This window comes from Serinus canaria, chromosome 1A (genome assembly GCF_022539315.1).
Source record: "Serinus canaria isolate serCan28SL12 chromosome 1A, serCan2020, whole genome shotgun sequence".
Lineage (NCBI taxonomy): Eukaryota > Metazoa > Chordata > Aves > Passeriformes > Fringillidae > Serinus > Serinus canaria.
In genome coordinates, this window is record NC_066314.1 from 56,331,547 (window position 1) to 56,353,229 (window position 21,683).

General features: G+C 44.5%; 1 protein-coding gene across 14 annotated transcripts in view; it reads left to right on the plus strand.

The window, feature by feature from the left end:
* PPFIBP1 (PPFIA binding protein 1) overlaps positions 1-21,683 on the plus strand; it is a 104,897-nt gene that overhangs the window by 41,892 nt on the left and 41,322 nt on the right. For 11 of the 14 annotated variants that reach the window (XM_030238203.2, XM_030238208.2, XM_030238206.2 and 8 more), the window contains 2 exons: positions 15,826-15,986; positions 17,823-18,028. The exons of 2 other annotated variants lie outside the window; for them this stretch is intronic. In XM_030238203.2, the coding sequence (XP_030094063.1) occupies positions 15,923-15,986; positions 17,823-18,028 (270 nt within the window). In that variant the 5' untranslated portion in view covers positions 15,826-15,922. The remainder of the gene's footprint in view (positions 1-15,825; positions 15,987-17,822; positions 18,029-21,683) is intronic. One more of the 14 variants, XM_050970212.1, reaches the window with a different exon arrangement.

The following is a 21,683-nucleotide window of genomic DNA, read 5'->3' on the forward strand; positions in this document are numbered from 1 at the left end:
ATCTTGCAAGCAAAGGAGCACCAGGCTGGGTCACAGTTCTTGGACAAGAAGTTTCCAGGGAACAAGCTGCTGATGCAGAGATACCACTGACGTCCTTGTGATGCCCTGTGCATTCTGACATGCATGCTGGGTGTGTTCCTCTTTTTCTGTTGTTACTTGGTATTTTCTGACTTCAAAAGAACACTACTACAATTCTAGTGTCGGTAAGACTCTTCTCTCCCCTGTACTGTGGCCAGTTGTAAAGGATTTGAAATTAGTGTTTTGAAATCTGCAGAGGGGTATAGCACTGATTATTTATGAGATAAAAATTGCCTAGGCACAAGTTGAATATCCACTTGCACTGAGCTTGGCTTTAGCAGCAGTGTGGAGCCATGCTTCAGATTCCTGGATGCTGTTGCTACATGGAGTGCTGTCTTTTTTCCTCAGTGGTGCAAAGTTCCCACAAGTGAGAAGTTCCCACTGATAAGAATTTCACCCTAAGTAGAATGTGTGCTCTACCTGGGTAGGCTCACCCTTTAAAATAGCCTTGAAGACCAGAGTAACAGGAGTCCCAACTCAGGTGAGCAACTTTTAACCTAAGCCCTTCAGGGTGACTGGTTTAGCTAAGCTGTTTCTTTTGATTTAATGCCCAGTTTGCTTCACCTTCATGTCTGTCTTCAGTCAGGTTAACTCTCTTGAGTTTAGCAGCTGGAATTGGGAAAATAATGGCAGTTTTACAGCATATTATTGGCAGACTGCTGTGTACAAGTTAAAAATTGTTGACTAAGATGGAAGTTTCCTGCCTTGGCCCACAGTGCTGCAGTACCAGGAGAGCCTCTTGGGCAGGGTTACCACAGGTTGAGGTGCTGTGTGAGTCCAGAGCAGGTGGTCTCAGCTGCCAGAACCACTGCTGAGTATAGCCTGAGGAGTGCCTGTGGCATGAGAACTCGCCAGTAACCACGTGGAATTGTTGCCTCTGGCAGGAAGGAGTATTGCAGCTGTCTAACCATTCTGGCTTCTCAGTATTGATTTCAGGCCTGAAGAATTCCTCTATCCCATGATCTGTTGGTTTTCTTCCTTCCCCCTGCAAGCTCCCTGGGCAGCCTAGGAAGCCAGAGTTCTGCCCTCTGGTCACAAGTCACTGGTCACTCACTGTGAGGCTGGTGGTAAATGTCTCCTCCTCAAGCCTTCAGGTGCATGGTCAGATCAGGTTGGCTTCATTACCTGTGTACTCAAGCAGGCTGCCTTTGGAGACCTCCCAGGTACCTTACTCATACTTCTTTCTTCCCTGCCAAGTGCACACATGTGCTAAATCTCTTCCTTCCACTCTTCATTGATGGTTAAGAGTGTGACTGGACATCAGCTCTTGTTTCATTGATACTGAGACTTAGTTTAGAAAAACAGGATGCCATGGAAATAATTGTCTTGTTCATGTTGCTTTCCTAAGTCTTGATTTTTTTTGGACTCAATAATGCAACAGGGAATTAAAATCCTGCTTTTTGGAAAATGCCTACGTTTTTAATTAGCTGAAAATATGGATTAAGATCTTGCAATCTGTAAAATACTGCATCTCATGCTGCTACATCTTGGGCAATGCTCTGTTTTCTTTTTAAGGGGAATTTAAATAGAATATTAGGGAAGAGGGAAAAAAAATCCACTCCAAACCAGAGCACTGAAATGGCAATTTAGAATTCTTGACATTTCTCAGAGAGCTGCTTATGATTATCTCCTTAAAATGGCAGATTTCGCCTGCAAGTCAAGTAGAGGAGCAGGAGCTGATATTTGATTAAAATACTAGGAGAGGCCTAAATGCATTTATGATCATTGAGATTTTTGTAGGGAACAGAAACTTGGAACTGCCAAAAGTTTTAATAAAGGGCAAAAAACAAGTCCCAGAATCCAACAGCATGACTTAGATACTTCCTCTGCCAGAGATCTCTGCTTGTTACCATGCAGAGATACCTGTTCTGACATTTTTTTCCCTTCCTTTTCTTTGTGTGTTTATAAAAGCTCCAGTCTAAACTTCCTGACACAGGTCTGTACTGCTCCCTCAGGTCCCATCCCTGGCCACCAGAGAGAAGAGATCATTGTCTCAAACACACTAGATAACATTTCAGTAGTGCAGGATTTCCAAGGTATTTCAGTACTTCCAAAGCTGTAGTGCACCAGGAGGGAGTACACTCATGTTAAGGGATGCATCCTGGGCTGTACCCAGGGCAGCAGGGCAGGGGGGATTCTGCCCCTCTGCCCTGCTCTGCTGAGCCCCACCCCCCCTCTGCGGGCTGCATCCAGCCCTGGGCCCAGCACAGGAAGGACAGGGAGCTGCTGGAGCCAGTGCAGAGCAGGGACACCAAGGGGATCAGAGGGATGGAGCAGCCCTGCTGGGAGGAAAGGCCGAGGGAGTTGGGATTGTTCAACCTGGAGAAGAGAAGGCTTTGGGGTGACCTAATTGTGGCCTTGCAGTGCCTGCAGGGAGCCCACAGGAAAGATGGAGAGAGACTCTTGACAAGGACCTGGAGTGACAGGATGAGGGGGCAATGGCTTCACACTGACAGAGAGAAGGTTTAGGTTGGATATTGGGCAGAAATTCTGCCCTGTGAGGGTGGGGGAAACCCTGGCACAAGGTTCCCAGAGCAGCTGTGGCTGCCCCTGGATCCCTGGCACTGTCCAAGGCCAGGCTGGATGGGGTTCTGAGTAACCTGGGATAGTGGTAGATGTCCCAGCCCATGGCAGGGAGCTGGAACAAGGTGATCTTTAACATCCCTTCCAGCCCAAACCATTCTCTGATTCTATGATAGGAATTAATTTGCAAAAATAACAGAGTTTATCAACAAGATCTGAACCTCTCTGAGGTAAACCACCATGGTCTGTGGTTTTGCTGTGGCTTACCAGCAAAATCTTGAAATGGATGAATCCATGTAGGTAAGTGGCAGTTTTGTACTGTAAGGAGGGTGGTAACTGAAGGGGTTTTGTAGCACAACTGGAGGGGTGGGTGCAACAATGGATTTTTCTGTGAGCAGTTCAATGCGCTTGTGATGTAGAGCTGTCCCCATTTCTGTCCAGTGACTGAAGTGTCAGCCATGCAGAGCTGCTAAAATGCCCCTGCTGCAACCTGTTTCCACCGAGTGGCAAATAAATGTTGAGCTGTCCCTGAGAAGAGCTGTACTTACACAAGCCCTGTGTGAAGATGTGTGACAATTCCACCCTGAAATAAGTGCTGTTTCTTTTCCTAAACAGGGATGAAACTGTAGTTCTGTTGTATATGTAAGCAAACATTCATGCCAGTTTTGGATTTACTTTTCCCATTTCAAGCAGCAGGATAATCATGGCTGAGGCCTTGGCATCACCTGTATCTTCTGCAAGCCCAAACTAGACTTGCCTCAGTAGTTTTTTATGTTCAGCAGAGTTAAAGATCCTCCTCTAAGGGAGGATCCCTTCCTAACTTTAGCCAGGGAAAAAATGTCTTTAGTCCTTCAGAGCTAAATATAACGTCCCTGAAACCATCCCTCCAGTGATGGCTCTGTAAACACATGGAAAAATACTCAGCCCCAAAACGGGAAGCTCAGGAGGCAATAGTTTTAAATAGTTATTTGTAGAGATCTGTTATATATGAAGCAAGAACCAACATTTTAAAACTCATTTAGTGCTTGAGAGCATGCAGGATTGTCTCCAGGTAAGTCCATTGTCTCCTCATATACCGCAAAGGATTTGGCCCCAGATGTTCATGTGGTTGCTGAGGAAGCTGCTAGTTCATGATGAGAAAATGCAATGATTTGTGTACTTCTGCTCTTTGGGGTGGGGTTTTGCATTCTTCTGGTTGGTTTGTTTCCTGTGGAATTTTTTTGGCATGGTAGTAGCGACAGTTCTAGGATCATTCTTTTATTTCAATGGTTCCAAAAAGGTCTTCGATGGAAGCACAAAACCTGGTGCATCTTGCCAGCCACACTCTATCAGTTTCCGTGGCAACAAGTGTTTGGGAGTTGGGATGAGTTTTTCCCTTTGCCTCTTAAGAAAACCATTGAAGATTATCAGCTCACTCCAATTAAACCATTTAAAGGACTTTGCCAGTGCTGGTGTACCTTGTTTTTTTCCCAGCCTCCTCCTTCCTGTTGCCTTCATGCACTGGGCACTTCTATTAATCACAAATTCCCACTTGAGGGCAGCAAGTCAGTTTGAGTCCTACAGGTTAAACTTGTGTTGTTCTTTGGGATCAGGCTCTTCAGCCACAGGTAGGAGCTGGAGGTGTACCCTGGTTCTGTTAGACCTTTGATACATGAATAACTCCTCCTTGGCCAGCTGGTATAGTGAGAATCAGCCTATGGTTAATATATACCTTTCTTTCTATGGGACTGAGTTGCCCCTCCACCCCCAGAGGTTGGGAAAGTGTGAAACACTTTCAGTGTCTGCTTCTTTTAGCATCAGATGTCTAATTTAATTTGTATGTAAGTAGGAAAACTTTGAAGTGTGGTCAAAATACAAAGGGAAAAGTACTTCAAAGAAGTGTAACATTATATCTGATCCCTCAAGGTTTTTGAAGCTTTATTTTGAGATTACGTATTCGGAGGAAGATTTGTATGGAAATACTGAGGGTCATTAATGCATGCAAGCCTTTATGAATGTTGGCCTTGAACTATTCTGTGCTAGTTTTGCTTTCACATGGTGGCAGGCGCGTTCTCCTTCACCGGTCTGTCTGCACTGCCAGTGTCCCTGACACAGCAAAAGTTAACATGGTCTCTGGGGGGAAACCAAAGCAAAACTGTTACTGAGTGAGACTTGTTCAGCACTGTTATCCCATGATCAGCAGAGGTCTCTGGTATGGCTGAACAAAACCACAGTGTGTAAACTCCCCAAACTTCTGATTTGCATTGGTTGCTCTACTGGAGTCCAAGGTGGTCTGTGGTGCTGGTTTCTAATAAATACCTTGAACTTTGGGAGAGTTCAGATCTTGGAGCTGAGCTTTGTTTTAGGGTTGGGCATCCACTCCTGTACAAACATGCCCAGCTGTGCTGGAGGAGAGTGGCTGTTGTTTTTCCTTTTGGCAGACAAGGATTCTGGCGTTGAAGCTTTTAATTGCAGGAATTATATTAGCAGTTCCCAGTGCTCAAGGCGGGATGTCTGTGTATGTGTACAGGAGGAGCTAATTAGATGTGTATAAATAATGGGCTTGGGAGCTTTTAATCCTGGATGTATTGTTCCATCCTTGCTATAATTTCTTACAGTGAAACTGTTGAAAGTTAGAAAAATATGAAGTTACACAAGAGCCACTTTGTCACAATACAACTTTGAAACAACAGTGAGGTTTCTTTTGGTCTTTTTTATGTCATAAAAACATCTTTGAATTTATTCAGTGTTTTAATAAAAACATCTTAAAATATTATTAATTTTTAATATTGTTTTTGAAGGTTTATTTTAATTAGATCTGTAGGTCAAGGGAATGGAAACAGTTAAACAGTCAGGATTTTTTTTTCTCTATTACAGACTTAAAAAAAGTCAGGTGATCTTGCTTCCCCATGCTTTCCTTCCCTTCTATGCCTTACTATATTTCATGTCAAATAAGGGCTTTCTGTGTTCAAACTTTCAGGATATTCACAGATCACAAAACTTACTTCAGCAACCATGTGCTTCAATAATGCTGTTCTTTCTTTATGAAAACTAATATCCTGCTGGAATGACTCCTCTGGAAGACCTGGAGTTTTGAGAGAGTTTGAGGGATAAAACTGGCTTTCCAGAAGAGTCTGTAAACCTGACTGGCTTAAACATGTGGCAGATATTTAATAATGGAGAAGGGCAGTTCAGCTCTTGCATGTGATGGTATTTCTACATTATTGTTGTTGTCGTGGGATGTAGCCACACCTAAGTTTGCTTCAGACTTGTTGACTTGGTTCGTGGCCCCACTTGTGCTGTGTGCTAACCCATCTAATGCTGATCCTGTGCCTACAAAGACAATTTTGTAGCCCCTTACTTCAATTAGACTGCTCTGGATATCCAAGCCAGGTGATTTATAGGTGTATTCACACTGAACTGCTGCAATTGGGCTGTAAATTTTGTTGTAAACTGCTCTTACAAGTTGTCTTCTTCTCCATTTTAATGTGTTACAGCCCTGCTGCTAAAGGCAGTCCACTATTGGTAAGGTCAGTAAGAAACCACAGTTTATTGTTGTATCTAAAGAAACAGGCATTTTTCATTGTTCTATATAATAAAAAAAAATCTGTTTCACACTTAGAATGCCTGTAGTAAATAACTCCAGTCTCAGTACCTTGTTATCCCAGAGAAGTCCATGTAGGTTTGCAGCAGCTACAGTTCTGCTCCAGCTGGGTATCAGACATCTCTTGATGCAAGCATGTGTTAATTTTCGGAGTGCTAAGATTTGTCTTCATCCCATGGACTGCATCTTCCTCAGTTGCAAAGCCAGCACTTTCTGCTCATCTTACTGATGGGGTGAGAGGTGGGATATTCCCCGCTCCTACATATGCCCAGAGGCCTGACCATGGGATGGAGAGTGGCTGCTCCCATCCATCCCTAGACTTTTCTCTCTTAGAGGGGAAGCAGCAGAAAGAAGACTCTTCTTTTCTGGCCTTTCCCTCCCCCCCAGTTTCTCTCCTCTTCCTGCTGCAGGAGAGAGAGGAGAGTGTAGGGCTGGGCCCAGTAGTGTTTAAAGCTCTGTTCCTGCAGAGGCCACAGCTCTGGCTTGCTGTGATTTGCTGCCTCCCTCTGCCTTGCTGGTGAAGCCCTCCTACCCTTCAGTATCAACCATGTGTGTATTATCCTTATCCATGTAGCCCTCCAGCCCACCCCAGCATTGTTTCCATTCCCCTAGCACTGATGTCTTTGTCTTGTGAACTCTGAGCCCCAGGCACAGCTCAGCCCCTGCTTCACTGAGATTTTTTGCCTTGGGTGATGCTGGAAGCTGGAGGGCGCCCAGACTGAAACCATCTTTCTGCAAGAGATGGTGAGGAGGTGTCAGTTGTGCAAGAGGAGGATGGAGAGGACAACATCTCTACCCCTAAGAGCCATTTGTAGGCTTTCAGGAGAAAGGAATAAGCAGCAGAAGAGCTGTTTCCTGTGTCCTGGCTGCTAAGTTGCTTCTGTGCTGAGGAGCAAAGCTGGCACAAGGGTAGGCAGGACGCACGGCTCCCCAGCCAAGCAATGGTGTAGGCAGCATACGGTTCCTTAAAGCTGCACTGTAGTGGTAGTGGGGGTTTGGGGATTTGTTTACTTGCTACTCACCAGTGCAGCATTCAGAAGAGAAAGGCCCTCTCTTGGAGCTGAGAGCACACAGCTTTTGTCCTTCATCTCTTGGCACTGGGACTTTGGTGTTGAAAAAGCAAGACAAAATCAACAGTGCTTTGCTCCCTGGCTGAAAATAAAAAGGAATAAAAAACTTTGCTTACTCCAGCGTTACTGGAATCCCTGGAGCTGTGCTTTCCCTACGGATTGGAGAAGAGATGTGGGGAAGAGAAGTAGTTGAGAGAAAGTATGGGAAGGGCAGTGCTGGGAAAATGCCCTGTCTGTGCATGCCTCTTCTTCACCCTAACATACATGAGTGACTCTGGAGCTGGGCAGTCAGCACAGGCTGTGTCCCAGAGCAAGGAGAAGATGGTCCTGAGGGGATGAGGGAGTGCATCCCCACAGAGCCACACTGCCTGGGCATCGTTGTGCAGCCAGGCAGTGCCTTGCTCTGCAGGGTCTGTGGCAGCTCTGGCTGGCAGTGGGATAGCACACTCTGCAGTTATCAAATGTCAGAGGTCACTGTTTGGGGAGAACAAACACACTTTTCTAAGTGTTTTGCCCATGAACCACTTGTCCCTTTTTGAAGCTGAGAACTAATGCAAAATTTGAAGCCTGTGTTTTGAACCCACTTTGTGTATTTCAGGAATGTCAAAGGTAGGATTCAATTTTTAATAGTGGTTACTAAAGCAGCTTGTCTTGATGTGGACTCTCTCAGACTCCCAGTTGTGCTACCTAAGCAAAGGCTGTTAGCAAAGCTCCAGTGTGAGGTATTGGCAAAGGGCTTCAGTTTAGGATAAGATGAAAAGGTCCACAAGTTTTTGAGGAGAAAAAGAGAAAATCTGAGGCAAAGTTAGCCTACAATTATTGTTTTTCACTTTCCCCCTATTTTTTACTCATTAAAATTCAGTCCCATTCTATTACATGGCAAAAAAAGAGATTCCTTAACCAAGTTGAATTTTACCCTGCATCATTCTTAAAATGCCAGGAGAGTTGAGATGGTAAATCGTGTTGTGGCAGTGGTGCAGAGGTGGGACTGGCAGCCTCAAGTTCTCAGAGATCATGAGTCTTTGAAAAACAAAAGTATCCTCACACACAAACATGTGCTTCAGATATCACACTCTTGTTTTGCATATCACTCCTGAAAGGTAAATCTTCACACAGCAAAATTGGAGAAAGATAGAAAGGGAAAGATGCAATACATACACATATTTTCCATTTGTAACAGCTGATGCTGCAAAATTACAAGGCATTGGATGTTTTTGTTGTTTTCTGCAGACACTTATTAAAACACTGTTCAGGCTAAATGTATTTTTTTTTATGGACTTTTTATGAGTGCTGCCCTCTACCTCTGCTTTGTGGGGTGTCAACTCTAAAAGTGTGCATCTGGAAACTCTTAGACACGAAGGTCCAAAATCTAGAGTAAAATCCTTTCAAATCTGGGGGTTTGTGAATTTGACCTTCGGATGCAGTTCATTGAAAGAAAGTGGCACAAGCAGTGAAATGGGATCTAAATGTGGGTCAGTGCTCAGGACTAGGCATGGGTTTTAAGGCATGGTGGGTTTTAAGGCATTTTTGAGAACTACCTTTTGGCCTGTCACCCAACAGTGCCCTTTTTGTTTAGTAGCCGGTGGGGCCAAGGTGTGTCGGTAACATGTTGCTGGGGAATGTGAGGCATTTCCTTGCTTGAATTAGCAGTCTTGGAGTCAGAGATGAAAATCTCATTTGTTTTTCTAATCAGTGGACCCAAGCAAAACAAGTGAGAAAATAATGTACTGGTTCTCAAGCTTTCTGAGGTGAGAAGTTGAAGACTATTAAACAGTTAACCAGTAAAACAGGAACAGCTTGAAGTGGTCTGTGGGGGGTGGTTTTTGTTTTGTTTTGTTTTTTAACAAGGCTTCATTTGACTTTGGATTGCTTGTGTGAAAAGAGTGAAAGTGAGTCTGAGTCTGAAGGGGGTGTGCAGACAGGTATTAGCATCACACAGCTGCCGTGCAGGTAAGGAGCTGCCTCCCTGTCACAGCACTCAGAGCCCACAAAACAACATCACATGCCAGTGTAAAACCCGGGTTTCTAAATTTCCTTTCAATTGCAACAACAACAACAAAAGTGCTGCGGCCGTAGGGTAGCAGAGATAAGCAACCGGAGTGATTTCAGTTCTGGAGATGCAAATAAAGGGTTTGCTTTGTAAGTGGATATGAATCTAAGCCATAAACCTTAACTCAGAGACTTTGGGTGTTTACATAAGCTGTTTGCTGTGTATGCATCTCTGTCAAAGGATCTCAAGGATGCTTATCTTGTCGAGGCTGGGCTTTTGATTTACTAACCAAATGTTAAGGCAAAGTGCAGAATTCGACTCAGCTGGTTTGTAGTAAAAGTTGTGTGATTTGAGGTAAGTTTTTCCCAGGTATAAACATTTATATTTTGGAAGGACTTCTGTGTTTTGTGCTCTTTAAGGTAATTTCTACAGTTTGAAACCTTTTATCTTGACACGTTTCTTGCGTACTTATGAGATGGGCTTTTATCCTCAGTGTGCTTCCATTCATTTTTATCAATTAAAGGAAATAAATAGCTTTTGTTGTATAATAAAGAAATAATGAAATTCAGGGAACAAAGAAAGGATCTAGACTTAGGGAACAAAGGGACATTTGTTGCTTTGTTTGTAGTCCTGCGTAATAGGAGAGCAGTATTGCTTTGATGTCATTGACTACAGCTCAGCAAATTCAAAAATAATTTTAGTTATAAAAATAAATAGACATAATCAGTTTAAAGTAAGCCTTTGCCAACACTTGGGTTGTTTTTATCCGTAATAATGTTATGGATACACCTGGCTCCACATGATGACCTTGGATAAGGGGGACAATGTCTGAATTACTTGGCTAAAAGCATAACTGGGACCTTACTAGATTCCCATCCCTGCCTCAAATGAAGATATTTCTCTGTATTATTCCATTGAGGTATTTCCAGCATTTCCTAACTTGACTTTTAAAATTTAATTTGTTCTTTTCTTTCAAAACACCAGAGCAATGTATTCAGCTAGCATCCATTTTCTTTTTTAGTTTCTTCTTCCAGGCCTGGAAGGAATGAAATGGAGTCGTCATTTACATTAGAAGAAATGTTAATGACTCATAGTGTAAATTACTCAAATATATTCATTAGTAAACTGCTACTGACTGGTGGCACTGTAGTTGAGCATCTTCAAAACATCCCATGAGAAACTGTGCCAGGGATTTGGATTGAATTAATTTGAAACTGTTTGCAATTGTGATTGAAATGTATTTTGTAAATAAGTCTCCATGTGTTTGTGTTTCTCTTCTGGCCTGCCAGAAAAAGCAGAAATAGATGTGTCTTAAATGGCATTTGTCTTCATGAAATAGAGCTTTATTTTGTGAAAGTTAATTGCTAAGGATGTGTTTAGTGTAGTGAGGCAAGAGAGATGAATTCAGAAGTTGCTTTAGACCTCTCATGCAGTCACCTGGTCCCTGTAGCACTAAGAAGTCAGGACATGGATTGTGACAGCATTTAGGGTCTTACTTTTGCTGTGGAACAAGTTGTTTTCCTCCACTCTCCCCAGAAAAGATGACTGCAGCTTCTGAGCTTTTTTACTTTACTTTTGTGGCAGGCTGCTCTGGGGTGACAGCTGGCTTTTGGGGTCCTCTTTTACTCTCAACAGCCCTTAGAAACAGGCCCTAATCAAGGTTTTTAATTTCTGTGTATCAAAATTTCCTGCCTTAAGGAGTGTTATGTGTGAATGGCAGAACTGAGAAACTTAAGTCATCTATCTTACTGCATCATGTCATAAAAATAATCTGTTGCTGATGCTTTATTTCCCAACACTGAGCATTTGCAGCCCATGTGCACAAAGAGGAAGGCGAGTGGGACAAAAGGCCAGCCCTCCCTTCCTCAGAGCGGTGACATCCAGGGCACGGTGTGTCCTCTGGGCCTTCTGGCCTGCCAGCAGGCAGCTGATTCCCTTTAACTCTGCGAACCTCTGGGCTTAAAAGTGTGGTGTGTTTTACGGGTGGAGATCCAGAATGAGACCACCCCCAAAATAACAAAAAAACCAGGCTTGAAGATGTTGGACCTCGGTGCCTCTGTGTGTGCTGTTTGATCTAGGAAAGAGGCAGCCTCTGGGTGGGAAAACTACCATTTCCTACATATGTAAAATGCTTAAGCACTTTTTTTTCCTTCTTTTTGAAGTCTGCCATCTTAATTAAATATCAGATTTTGAAATCCATATCCAGGCAGCTTTCCAGTTTGCAGCCAGCAGACTGCAGTTCCATTCACAGAGCCTCTTGTTGGTTTTTTTTTCCAGCTTTCCTTGTGTTTATTTCCAGGGCAGCATTTTGTTTTCTCTGTAAGCTGTTTGGAATACGTCTTCCCAGCGCTGTAGCCAGAGGGTTTGTATGTCATTCAAAAATAAAAATAAAAAAATCTCCACCTACTGAAAAGTGAACAGCACAGCCCTAGCAACCGGCTGGTGCATTTGAACCAGAGGAAGGGACATTAAACAAGTAAGACGACATTATGTCTTCTCTGTTACAGCCAGGGATGGGGTAGAAATGCCAGCTAGTAATAAGATAAATGATAAGTGATAGTGGAGAGAGCTGCATTTGTATTTTATTTTTGGTTTTTTTAACGGTGGCTTGTAAATACAGGCTTGACGAAGCGATGCTTGTTCATGTCGGCATGAGCAGGGTATTCAGCTGGGAGCTCTAAAAAGGGAATCTGCCTCTGTACAAACAGCCCCCCCACCCCACCTGGCACTGGTTGTGCACACAGGAAGGTAAGTGTTGTCATTTTCTTGGAAAGCAAGAGAAAACTTACTTTAAATTGTCTGTCAGGCAGGGAATTGTCAGTACTTCCCTCTCAGGTGTGCTGTCAGTGACGTTATACCAGGGGTGGATTTCATGCATCTGCCTCTCTATCTCCTGTGTGCACCTTGATATCTCATTTATCTGCCATGCCATAGATCAGTCTGTGTTAAAATGATGTTTTTTCCCCTTCCTGCTTTTGTGGATGAAGGGAGGTTAAACTGCTTGTCGTCATTAGCTATGCATTATTTTCCTAAGGAGCTCCACTGTAGTCCTCCAGGATGGATTTTTGTTCATGTTACCTGTGTAGTTTTCCTTAATCCCTGCCAAGAAAAAAAACCCCAAAGCCTTGAGTTTTCTGTTAGTTTTTATTTGTATTAGACCAAAGCCATAAAGAGGAAAGAGTTGAACACACATATTGGAAAAGCTCTGCTCTCTCAGTGGCCAGCTGAGGCTTTTCTCAAAGTTTGTGAAGTCAGAGGGTGCCCTTCAGGAGGCACAGGGATTAATCTGCTGGTGTTTTATTGTTGTCCCCTTTCCTGTAGCACACAGAGGGCTGTTGATTGCTGATTTGTGTATCTTTGGCTCCCTCTGCATCTCCCCTTTCCACCCTTTTCTCCTGGGGTTTGTTGTCTTTTCTGGTTCCATGCAGTTTGGTCTTTTGCTCCCCTGGTGTATGAAGTCCTCTTTGCCCTCTGCCCACCTCCTCCCTGTATGCTGGTAATAGTTGTGCAAAGACCAAAAATAATTCTATGTCTTTGCTAGGGAAGGATACTTCCAATATTATTTTTCTATCCCAGTAATTTTACTTCTTGACTGCTGGATGTGCTGCACTGTGCTGGGAAGATGGCCAGAGCAGGATGTGCTGTTCCAGGCTAGTTTTCAATGGCCACTTTTAGGACCAAATAACCAGGGAAATGGGATTTTGTTGCATCATCCCCAGCTGTTTGGCTTGGGGGCTTTTTGTTCATTTTGATTTCACCTCTCCAAGTTTCTCAGCTGTGGACTTGGTCAGGCTGCTAACAGATGCTCTGTGAGTGGTGGAAGAGTTTTTGGAGGTCTGTGTGTTTGCAGGGTCTTGCTTCAGTAAATTTTATCTTTAAATTTCTCCCTGCTGCTCTCAGCAGTGCAGCTCCTTCAGGAGGAGCAGTGGAGGAAACTCTGTGCAAACCGATGTGTCTTTCCTTGGAGGCAGAGGCAGGTAACCTGAAAGTCTCTTGGATGCTGTTGGTACCACTGTCTGCTCCCATTAGTAGGGCTGCCTTAGGGATTTCTCACAACCATGGAAAAACCCCTTGTTTAGGAAAGCAAGGAGTGCTTTTGGCAAATGTCAGGAGTGGTTGTACCTGGATGAAGTGCAAGGTTAGTGATTTTTCTGTGCCTACAAGCCATGGCTATATTGTGCAAGTACAAATTAGCAGTTGTAGTTGTACAAATTAGCAGAACTTGTCCCCAGTTCATGCATTTCCTAGCCAGAAGGTGAGAATCAAGGGGTGTTCTGGGAACAAATGTGGTTAGGGAGCCCTCTGTTCCTTTGTGTGTTTTTAGCCTACATAGGCTTTTCCTACCAGCCTCCAGGACTGCATTTAATTCTTGAACATGAGCTGCACTGAGCTCACTGTGATGCTGAGGTGGGAAAGCACCACTGGAGATATCCAGCCCAGCCCCTGCCCCAAGCAGGGACGCCCAGGACAGGCTATGTAGGGTCCAGCTGGGTTGTGAGTAGCTCCAAGGTTAGAGACCCCAAGAGGGCAACCCTTTCTATTACTTGCTATCCTCATAGTAAAAAAGCTTTTTTAAATGGTTTCTTTTTATTTAGGCTTTTTTTTTTTCCTTCTCCCCTTTTTAATTCTAAGGTGAACTTCCCTGTGTTTTCACATGTGCCCATTGCCTCTTGCCACGTCACCGGGCACTTCTGAGAAGAGTCTGGCTCTGTATTCTTCACTTGCCCCGGGAGGTGTGTATGCACTTTGAAAAGCTCATGTACACTTCTGACTGCCAGACATAGATTGGCTTCTGTGGGTTTGTGGTTGCTTTGTGCTGTTGGTCTTTTCCCACTTAGAGCTGTGAAGAATCAGTGTTTTGCCTGGGGCTGTAGAAGCCCCAGGCTTTCTCTGTGTTCTTTGCCCTTGGAGGGAAATCCACAGCAGATTGTTCACACTCTGCCTTCATAGACTCCCATATTTCAGCAGGACCTGGTATCAGAGCCAGGAGATCTTAAGCAGATAAAAAAAGAGACTGTCTTCAGTGTTGTCCAAGTTATTGTGTGTGTAAAAGCTGCATTTTCTGATCATTTTTATCAGATGTGGAGGCACCGAACCAGTTGTCTTGTAGGATTTGCATATTCTGGCAGGTCTTATACTGATTGAAGCTGAATGTTTACCTTATCTTTAAAACTGGGGGCTTCCTTCTGGAAGGCTGAGCGTCTTCAGTTACAATGCTACTGCAGTTTTTAAGATTTGCAACATCCTCACTTACAGGTATTTTGACTGTTTAAAGTTCTCTTGGTTTTTCTGACTCTGGCAACCACGTAATAAAACCAGGCATTTGCCAAAAGTGTAGCAGTCTTTGTGCTGTTGTTCAAAGGTTACCTTAGGGTTTGGACCTGTAATAAAAATATTGTTGTGGAAGATGAAATGTTTGTTGGCATTTTAAGGATAACGTTTCAGCAAAGCTGGCTGGCAGCCTCCAATAAGAGCCACCTCCCAGCTGGGTCAGACCAATAAGGTGACTCATAGGAGGGAAAAATCAGTTTATAACGAGGATTTTTGTTTAGCTTTTTTTTTTTAGTGGACTCTTTTCCAGAACTTATGCCAGAGATACTGTGAATGACTTTCTTAATTGCTCATGTTGGGGCAAATGTCAGCAGTGGTGTGGCCTAATACAAAAACCAAGTGGCAGGGCATGCGAAGGTTAAAGTGAGTTTTCCTTCCTGCTGTTTGTTTAGCTTTGTTCCCTAGCTGTATTTATAGCAGAAGCAGTCTCATGTGTATCAGATTAAAGCTAAAGCAATCTGGGCCGTGTTGTTGGTTTGTGTGTCTGTTGTGGTGGGCTGGAGGGATTGGGAATGCCTCTGACCACTGCAGCTCCACTTCAGCCAAGTTCCTAAACACCTGCTTAAAATAACTTGTAGCCCATCAGGATTTCTGGTTTACTAGCTCACCTACAGGCAGCAGGTTGGGCAGGCTTGCTTTTCCAGCCTGCTGGAAATACTCCTTTGGGGACCAATTCTGGCTTGTAGAAGTATGCGACTGAGATCAGATTGCATTGTTACAATGTGAATCTGCTAAACTCAGAGCCGGGTTAGTCCATGCACACATGCTACATCCAGTGAGCTGTGGACACCTGAGAGGTCCTGCCTGTAGGCACACAGTTCTGTGCCAGGAACTTCTGTATTGTCAGATATCCAGAAATCTCAGACAAATGGTCAGACTTCTCTTTTTCTATTTCTTGGGGGGAAAATTACAGCAGACACATATGGTTTGTTGCTGAATTGCAGCTCCTGTTTAGTGATAGAAGGCCTGTGTCTTCTCTGTGAGCTTCCTGGAAGTGCCATGTGGGATTTCTGAGGTGTTCTGTGGGATGCCCTGTCAGTGGCATAGACCTGTGGGCAGAGCAGGCCATGGGCCACTGGAAACAGGGTCATCAGGTTGGTGCTTTGATCCCTCGATCTCAGTCCATGCCTCGTGGTGAATACCTCTGGGTTTTATTGTGGCCAGCAAATGATCCCAATCTTCTTTCTGATCTGACAACAGTGATGCCTGAATTCAGAGAACATGCAGTGAAATTAAATTCTCTTTTGCAGATTAAATTGCAGACTTGAGGCTCTGGGCCAGCTCCCACCATCGATGTTTTACTGCTCCTTATGGTGTAGCTGGTGATTGTTCCTGAGAAGAGAGAAGATGATGAGTGATGCAAGTGACATGCTCGCTGCAGCCCTGGAGCAGATGGATGGCATTATAGCAGGTGTTTATTTTGCTTTTTTGGATCCTCCTTTCTCCCACTGGAGGACAGAGTTCCAGACAGAGAAGGGAATATGCTGGGAATTGCTTTTGGTGCCTTCTATTCTAGCTTAGAGTTAACAAATAACCGGAGTGGAGGGATTGCACAGACTCTCACAGGCTCCGTGGATTGGGTTTTCTCCTGCCCTCTCTGAAAGGGCTGCTGGAAATAGCTGAGTGATGCAGCTCAGCTCCTGCATGGAGCACCAGGAGAGTCAAGGACAATAGTGGCTACTCTGAACTTCCCTCAATTCAGAAGAGTTAAAACATTAATTGAATTTTCTTTTTCTTTTTTTTCCTCTTCAAAATTGGAATGCTTTGGGTCCAAACTTTGGAACTGCCTTGAACATGAGAAAGTTTTATAAGTACCTGTAAATTGTAAGTTGCCCAGGGAGAGGCATTACAAAGAATACAACCTCTGCTTTTAAACTCAGTCTAGTGAGTTAGAAAATAATATAAAAAATATCCAACACATAGGAGGGAAAGATCAAGAAGTCAACAGTCAAAAATGCCCTTGCAAGTGTAGCAACGCAGTTATAAAATTTTTAGTAGTTCCACTTAAGCAATTTTCCTTAGGGAAAAAAATAATCATACAGTGTGTGCTTTGAACAATGACTCTCTTCTCTGCCTAAATATATTAAGGACACATAGCAGGAACAAATGCAAAGGGGATTCAGTTTGATCATGATGATCTCTAAAAATACATGTAAGCTGTGACTTCAGTATTTTCCATAAGTAGACACTGGTTTTTGGATTCAATCATGTATTTGTGTTTCAAAGAGCCCAAGTTGGTTACGGCAGGATGAGGTGTAATATAAAAACAAAATGTGATGTTGGAAGATTTAAGTTGCCACAGACTTCATTTAACCATGTCTGTGAATAGATCTATAAAGGAATATTATAATAAAGGGGTATCAGCTCATGTGCTGTTGAGGTTATTTTTCTCTTTATTAGTGGGAATTTAGCAGAATACTTGGATTTTTGTGGCTTGCCAGTTGGGGTGAATGAAAGTTCATGGAAGTGTATATATGGCATATCCTTGTAGTTTCTAAAAGTTGACAGCACAAATGAAGGTCTGTCATGAACATGTCTCATTGTGCCGAGTTATTAGAGAATTAAGGTCACAAATCAGTGTCCTGGAATTACAGTTGGAATTAGCGAGGTTGACTTACATCAACCTTAATCCTAAATTCATAGTTTCTTTTCTAACTTAATATATAGCAACTTCCAATGTAGGTCAAATATGCATCCTGTGAGTTTATGCAAATGAGAGATTTTTCACTTTATTAACATGCAAATGTCAGTGCTACTGTGTCAAATTGCTGGTTTTAAAATTTATTCCCGTGCAGAAGTGATTTGGTCTTTTAATTTATCTTCATCTTTTTTATTATTTAAAAAAATTTCCAGTGTCTTGGAGCAGCGTAACATGTTCCTGCATGGAAAATGCAGGGCATGGTTTCCACTGGACACCATCACTGGATTGTGACTTGGATCATTCAGTGCTGCTGGGTGACTCAGGGTATTGGCAGAGGTTGTTCCATCCCTGGCAGCACCTTCTGCCATGGGAATTCATCCTGGGGAGCAGGAGCCCAGCCCACACCTCAACCCCATGGGCAGGTTGTGGCATTCCCATTCCATGAGGGCCAGCCCACCTTGTTCCTGCTGGAACTTTCCTCCCCAGGTACCAGTGCTGAGTTTGGTTGGGATAAACACTGCCAGGAACAACCCCCGGATTTCCCCAGCCCCGGGGTGCGCCCAGCCCCTGTCCCATGCCTGACCCCTGCACTTTTGCTCTCTGCAGGTTCGAAGGCTCTGGAATACTCCAATGGCATCTTTGACTGCCAGTCCCCCACTTCCCCATTCATGGGGGGCCTGCGGGCTCTGCATCTCGTGGAGGACTTGCGGGGCTTGCTGGAGATGATGGAAGCGGACGAGAGGGAAGGGCTGCGCTGCCAGGTCCCGGACTCCACGGCTGAGGCTCTCATCGAATGGCTCCAAAGTCAGATGGTACAGTCTCACCTTGTCTGACCTCTACCAGGCTCATTTTGGGTGTTGGGTAGACTGGCTCTGTTCTACACAGCTATTTATAAAGCTAAGAGTGGGTATCAGGGAAGAGATTTTGTTTTGGAGATACTCCTGTGGAGTCTTGGAAAAGCTGTTGCTCAAATGCCTCATGCAGTGGTTGGCCTTTGCTGTCTTTGATGTACCACTGTGCCTCAGTCTAGGGAGAAAACAATACTTGGTGACTGCAATTTCATTTCAGAGGGCTGGGAAAAGACTTTTTTTTTAGGAATCAGATGCTTAGGTGGGGGCAAATAAGCTGTTTTGAATACTTTTCAGTAAAAAGCATTTTTGGCAGTGGTTTTTTTTTCCATGGGGATCAGTGTTATTATGGAGCTTCCTCACCTGGTTTATAACATAAGGGAATGGTGTAAGCTCTGCATCCCTTCAGTCTGGATACCAAACCAAACTTTTATTTTCTGTGTTTGTGAATCAGCCAGGTTTTGTCACCTTAATTAAAAAATACACAGAAATATAACTGAGAAGGCAGTTCTTTCCCCAATACTTGGTTTTCCCAAAAAAATCAACAATTATCCTATTGTAGGTTACCCAAAGACTGCCCTGGGAAATAAAATTTTGTACTTAGCAAAAGGTGAGTTAAAACAGCATCATTTTTGAAGAAGCTGCTGGGTTTGCCTCCAGATGCCCTGTGACTGGTGACTTCCAGGCAGGGCTAAGGAAGAGTCAGTGTGCTCGTGGTGTGTGGCAGGGTTTGTGTTGTGGAGGTCCAGGTGTGTGCAGGTTTTGGGGAAGCTCCAGCAGTGGAAGTCAGGAGTTGCTCACAGAGGCCACACTTTGGTTTTTCAGCCAGTCTCACCGCAGCTGTCACAGTGACAGCGGTGGGTGGGCACTGCCACATATTCTGTCAAATCCTTCCTGCAGCTGTGGCCAGGTCCTCCTGTGTCACCTGCTGGGTGTTGGCCAAGGTGACACCGAGCTGCTGAAATTGGGGTGCCAGCCCTGGTGAAGGTTGGGGCTGCTGCAGGACTGTGTTGGCTCTGTGTTCTGTGTGCCACTTCTGTGGGGACAGACGGCCACCATCGCCTGCTCCCTTGCCAGGATGGGCACTGCACCCCCTGGGAAGGACTCAATCTCCCTGGAGTCATGGCTGATCTTGCAGAAAGCATTTTTATCTCAATGAATGGATTGATCTCAGCGCTCAGTCGCAGCCCAGAGGACTGCCGGGTGCAGGGCCGTGTTTGCTGTGGCTGGCACTGGGTAACCCTTTGTGCCATCTCCTGTCATGGGGGCTGAGCACAGCAATGCAGGGACAGGTGGGCACCTTGGACTTGCTTCTGATGCCCTTGCAGAGAGATCTGAAGGAAGAGCCTTCTTTTTCCATTTTTTAAATCTTTGCTTTGAACTACTCATTTGGAAATGCTTGAAACTTAATGAAGCACGTGGGAGCTCTCCCACTGCCTCCAGTGGGATTTGGATCTCGCCCCCGCTGTCAAAGTGTGGCAGCCAACGCTGAGATCAGGAGGAGGAGACAGGAGTGACATTGAAGTCAGATCTTTAAAACAGGCAGAGTTCCTGCTAACATCAGCATTTCCTGCCTGTATAACGTACAGCCGTGAACATCGCTGTAACTGCTTGCTCGCTGTTCTCAGTGGGCATAACAGGTTTCATGCAACTATGGTCTTGATAAACAAAAGATATGCCAAATAAACAGTCTTGGAAACTGCACTCTCCCATGGTGTTCACAGTCATCTGTAGGCCTTGTTTAGTGGGGCTGATTCCCTGCAGGTTATTTTGGAGCAAAGGGGCCCAGCAGCATGCCTGAGGCTGCAGTGCCTGCTGAGATTAATGAGAGGGAGACCAGTCATTGCCCCTTGTGATGGCAGATGTGTGATTTAGGGGTTCCTGGCTGGTGGGGTCTGGAATGGGGCCCTTCAGACTCGCACGATGGGGATCACCTAAAGGCAGTGAGACAGCAGTGGGTTTTTGTTGCAGCCATGGGCTCAGTGGGAGAGGAAGGGCTCTGTTGTACCATTCAGTTTAGTGCCTCCCAACCACTGGAAAAGATGTGCAGGGGTTGTGAGTACCAAAGATTGCAGAAAATTGCTATTCCATCTATGCCTCAATTACTCCTTATTCTGCCTCAAATTAGTACCCTGTATTCTCTGTCATCCTTAAAGCCCTTTGTAGGATAAATCTAACATTGCACTCAGTGTGCTACAGTCACAGGATTTGCAGGTGTCACCAGTCCCTGTGTGAGCAGGGAGGTGTCACATGAAGTGCCTGGATGATTTGCGGGAAGGTTTTTTGCAGCTATGTCCCTCCTTAGAGAGGAAGGGCAGACACCTTCTTTGTTTGAATGAAACTAGTTTAATCCTCCATGCATGAAGTTGCATCCCCTGGGATGCTGGAACTGGTGTGTGACATCCCATGTGGGGCTGTAAGCAAGCCTCTTGTGTCTCAGAGGAAAACAAAAATAGTGTTTTCTGCTGCCAGACAGTGTGTCACAGGAGAAAAATCCTCGTCTGGCTCCTGCAGCCAAACCACTGGTGCCCACATTGGCAAAAGGGGATGACAGCAGTCACCCAAAGTTTCTGTAAAATAGGGCAGAGTGTTCAGTCCTGCCGTGCCAGAATGGGCTGCCATGTGTCCTTGATCCTCTTCCTTTCTGTTCCTCTCAGTGTGTGTGTGCAAAGACTCAGAAAAGGGCCAGTGGGTTAAAACACCTCGTGCTGCTTTTTGTTTTTTAACGGGTGGGTGCCAGATGGCCACGTGACACCAGAGCACACGTACCGTGCCTGGACATCTGGCACGGCTCTTCCAACAGAATCCATCATGTGGTCCCCGAGGGGAGCTGGGAAAAGTTGTACATGCAGCTCTCTGCTGCACAAAGTCAGTTTCACTGTAACACACTAACATGTCATTGCAGCTCAAACTGATCTCTGCTGCTGAAACCCTGCTCACGTCTTCATGTGTAAGTGGTGAATGTCATGGGTGAAAGTACAAACGAGGCCATTTGTTCCAAGTCTGGAAAGGGACTGAGACCTTTCTGAGCTCAAATATGTTTGAACTCCATGCTTTCACTGAAACCAGCCTGAAATCCATGGCCAGATCATAACCATTCCAAAGTTCTGGAGTTTTTTCAGAATACTCTTGGTCAGCAGAAATATTTGGTGTATTTCAATGTGCTCCTTAATAAGGCGTGTGCTGTACTCTGTGAAAATGGAGCTTCTAGCTTCAGTACAGGCAGTGTGTAATCTCTAACATCAGCACCAGTAGCAAAACAATTCTAAACAAAACTCCACATTTTGCAAGACCAAGGCAGTCTTGTTGTGTCCAGCTGGAAGCTGATGGATCCATCTCTTGAAGAGTAATTCTCACAAACCTTGCTCCCAGCCGTGAGCATTGCTCCAGTTTTTCTTCAGTTGAAACAAACAAGAGACAGTTTTCCTTCTGGTTATTACTTTTCTGGAAAGTGGTTGGGGGATTTTTTGCATTTTTTAAAAAATACATCTTATGCAACTACTTTCCCAGAAAGAGGAAACCAACTGTGTCTTGTTAAAAAGAAGAGTGAAGGGTAGGAGTGGGTGGTCAGTGCCTTCCCACACCTCAGAGCCGTTTTCCCCATGCTTCTGATCTGAAC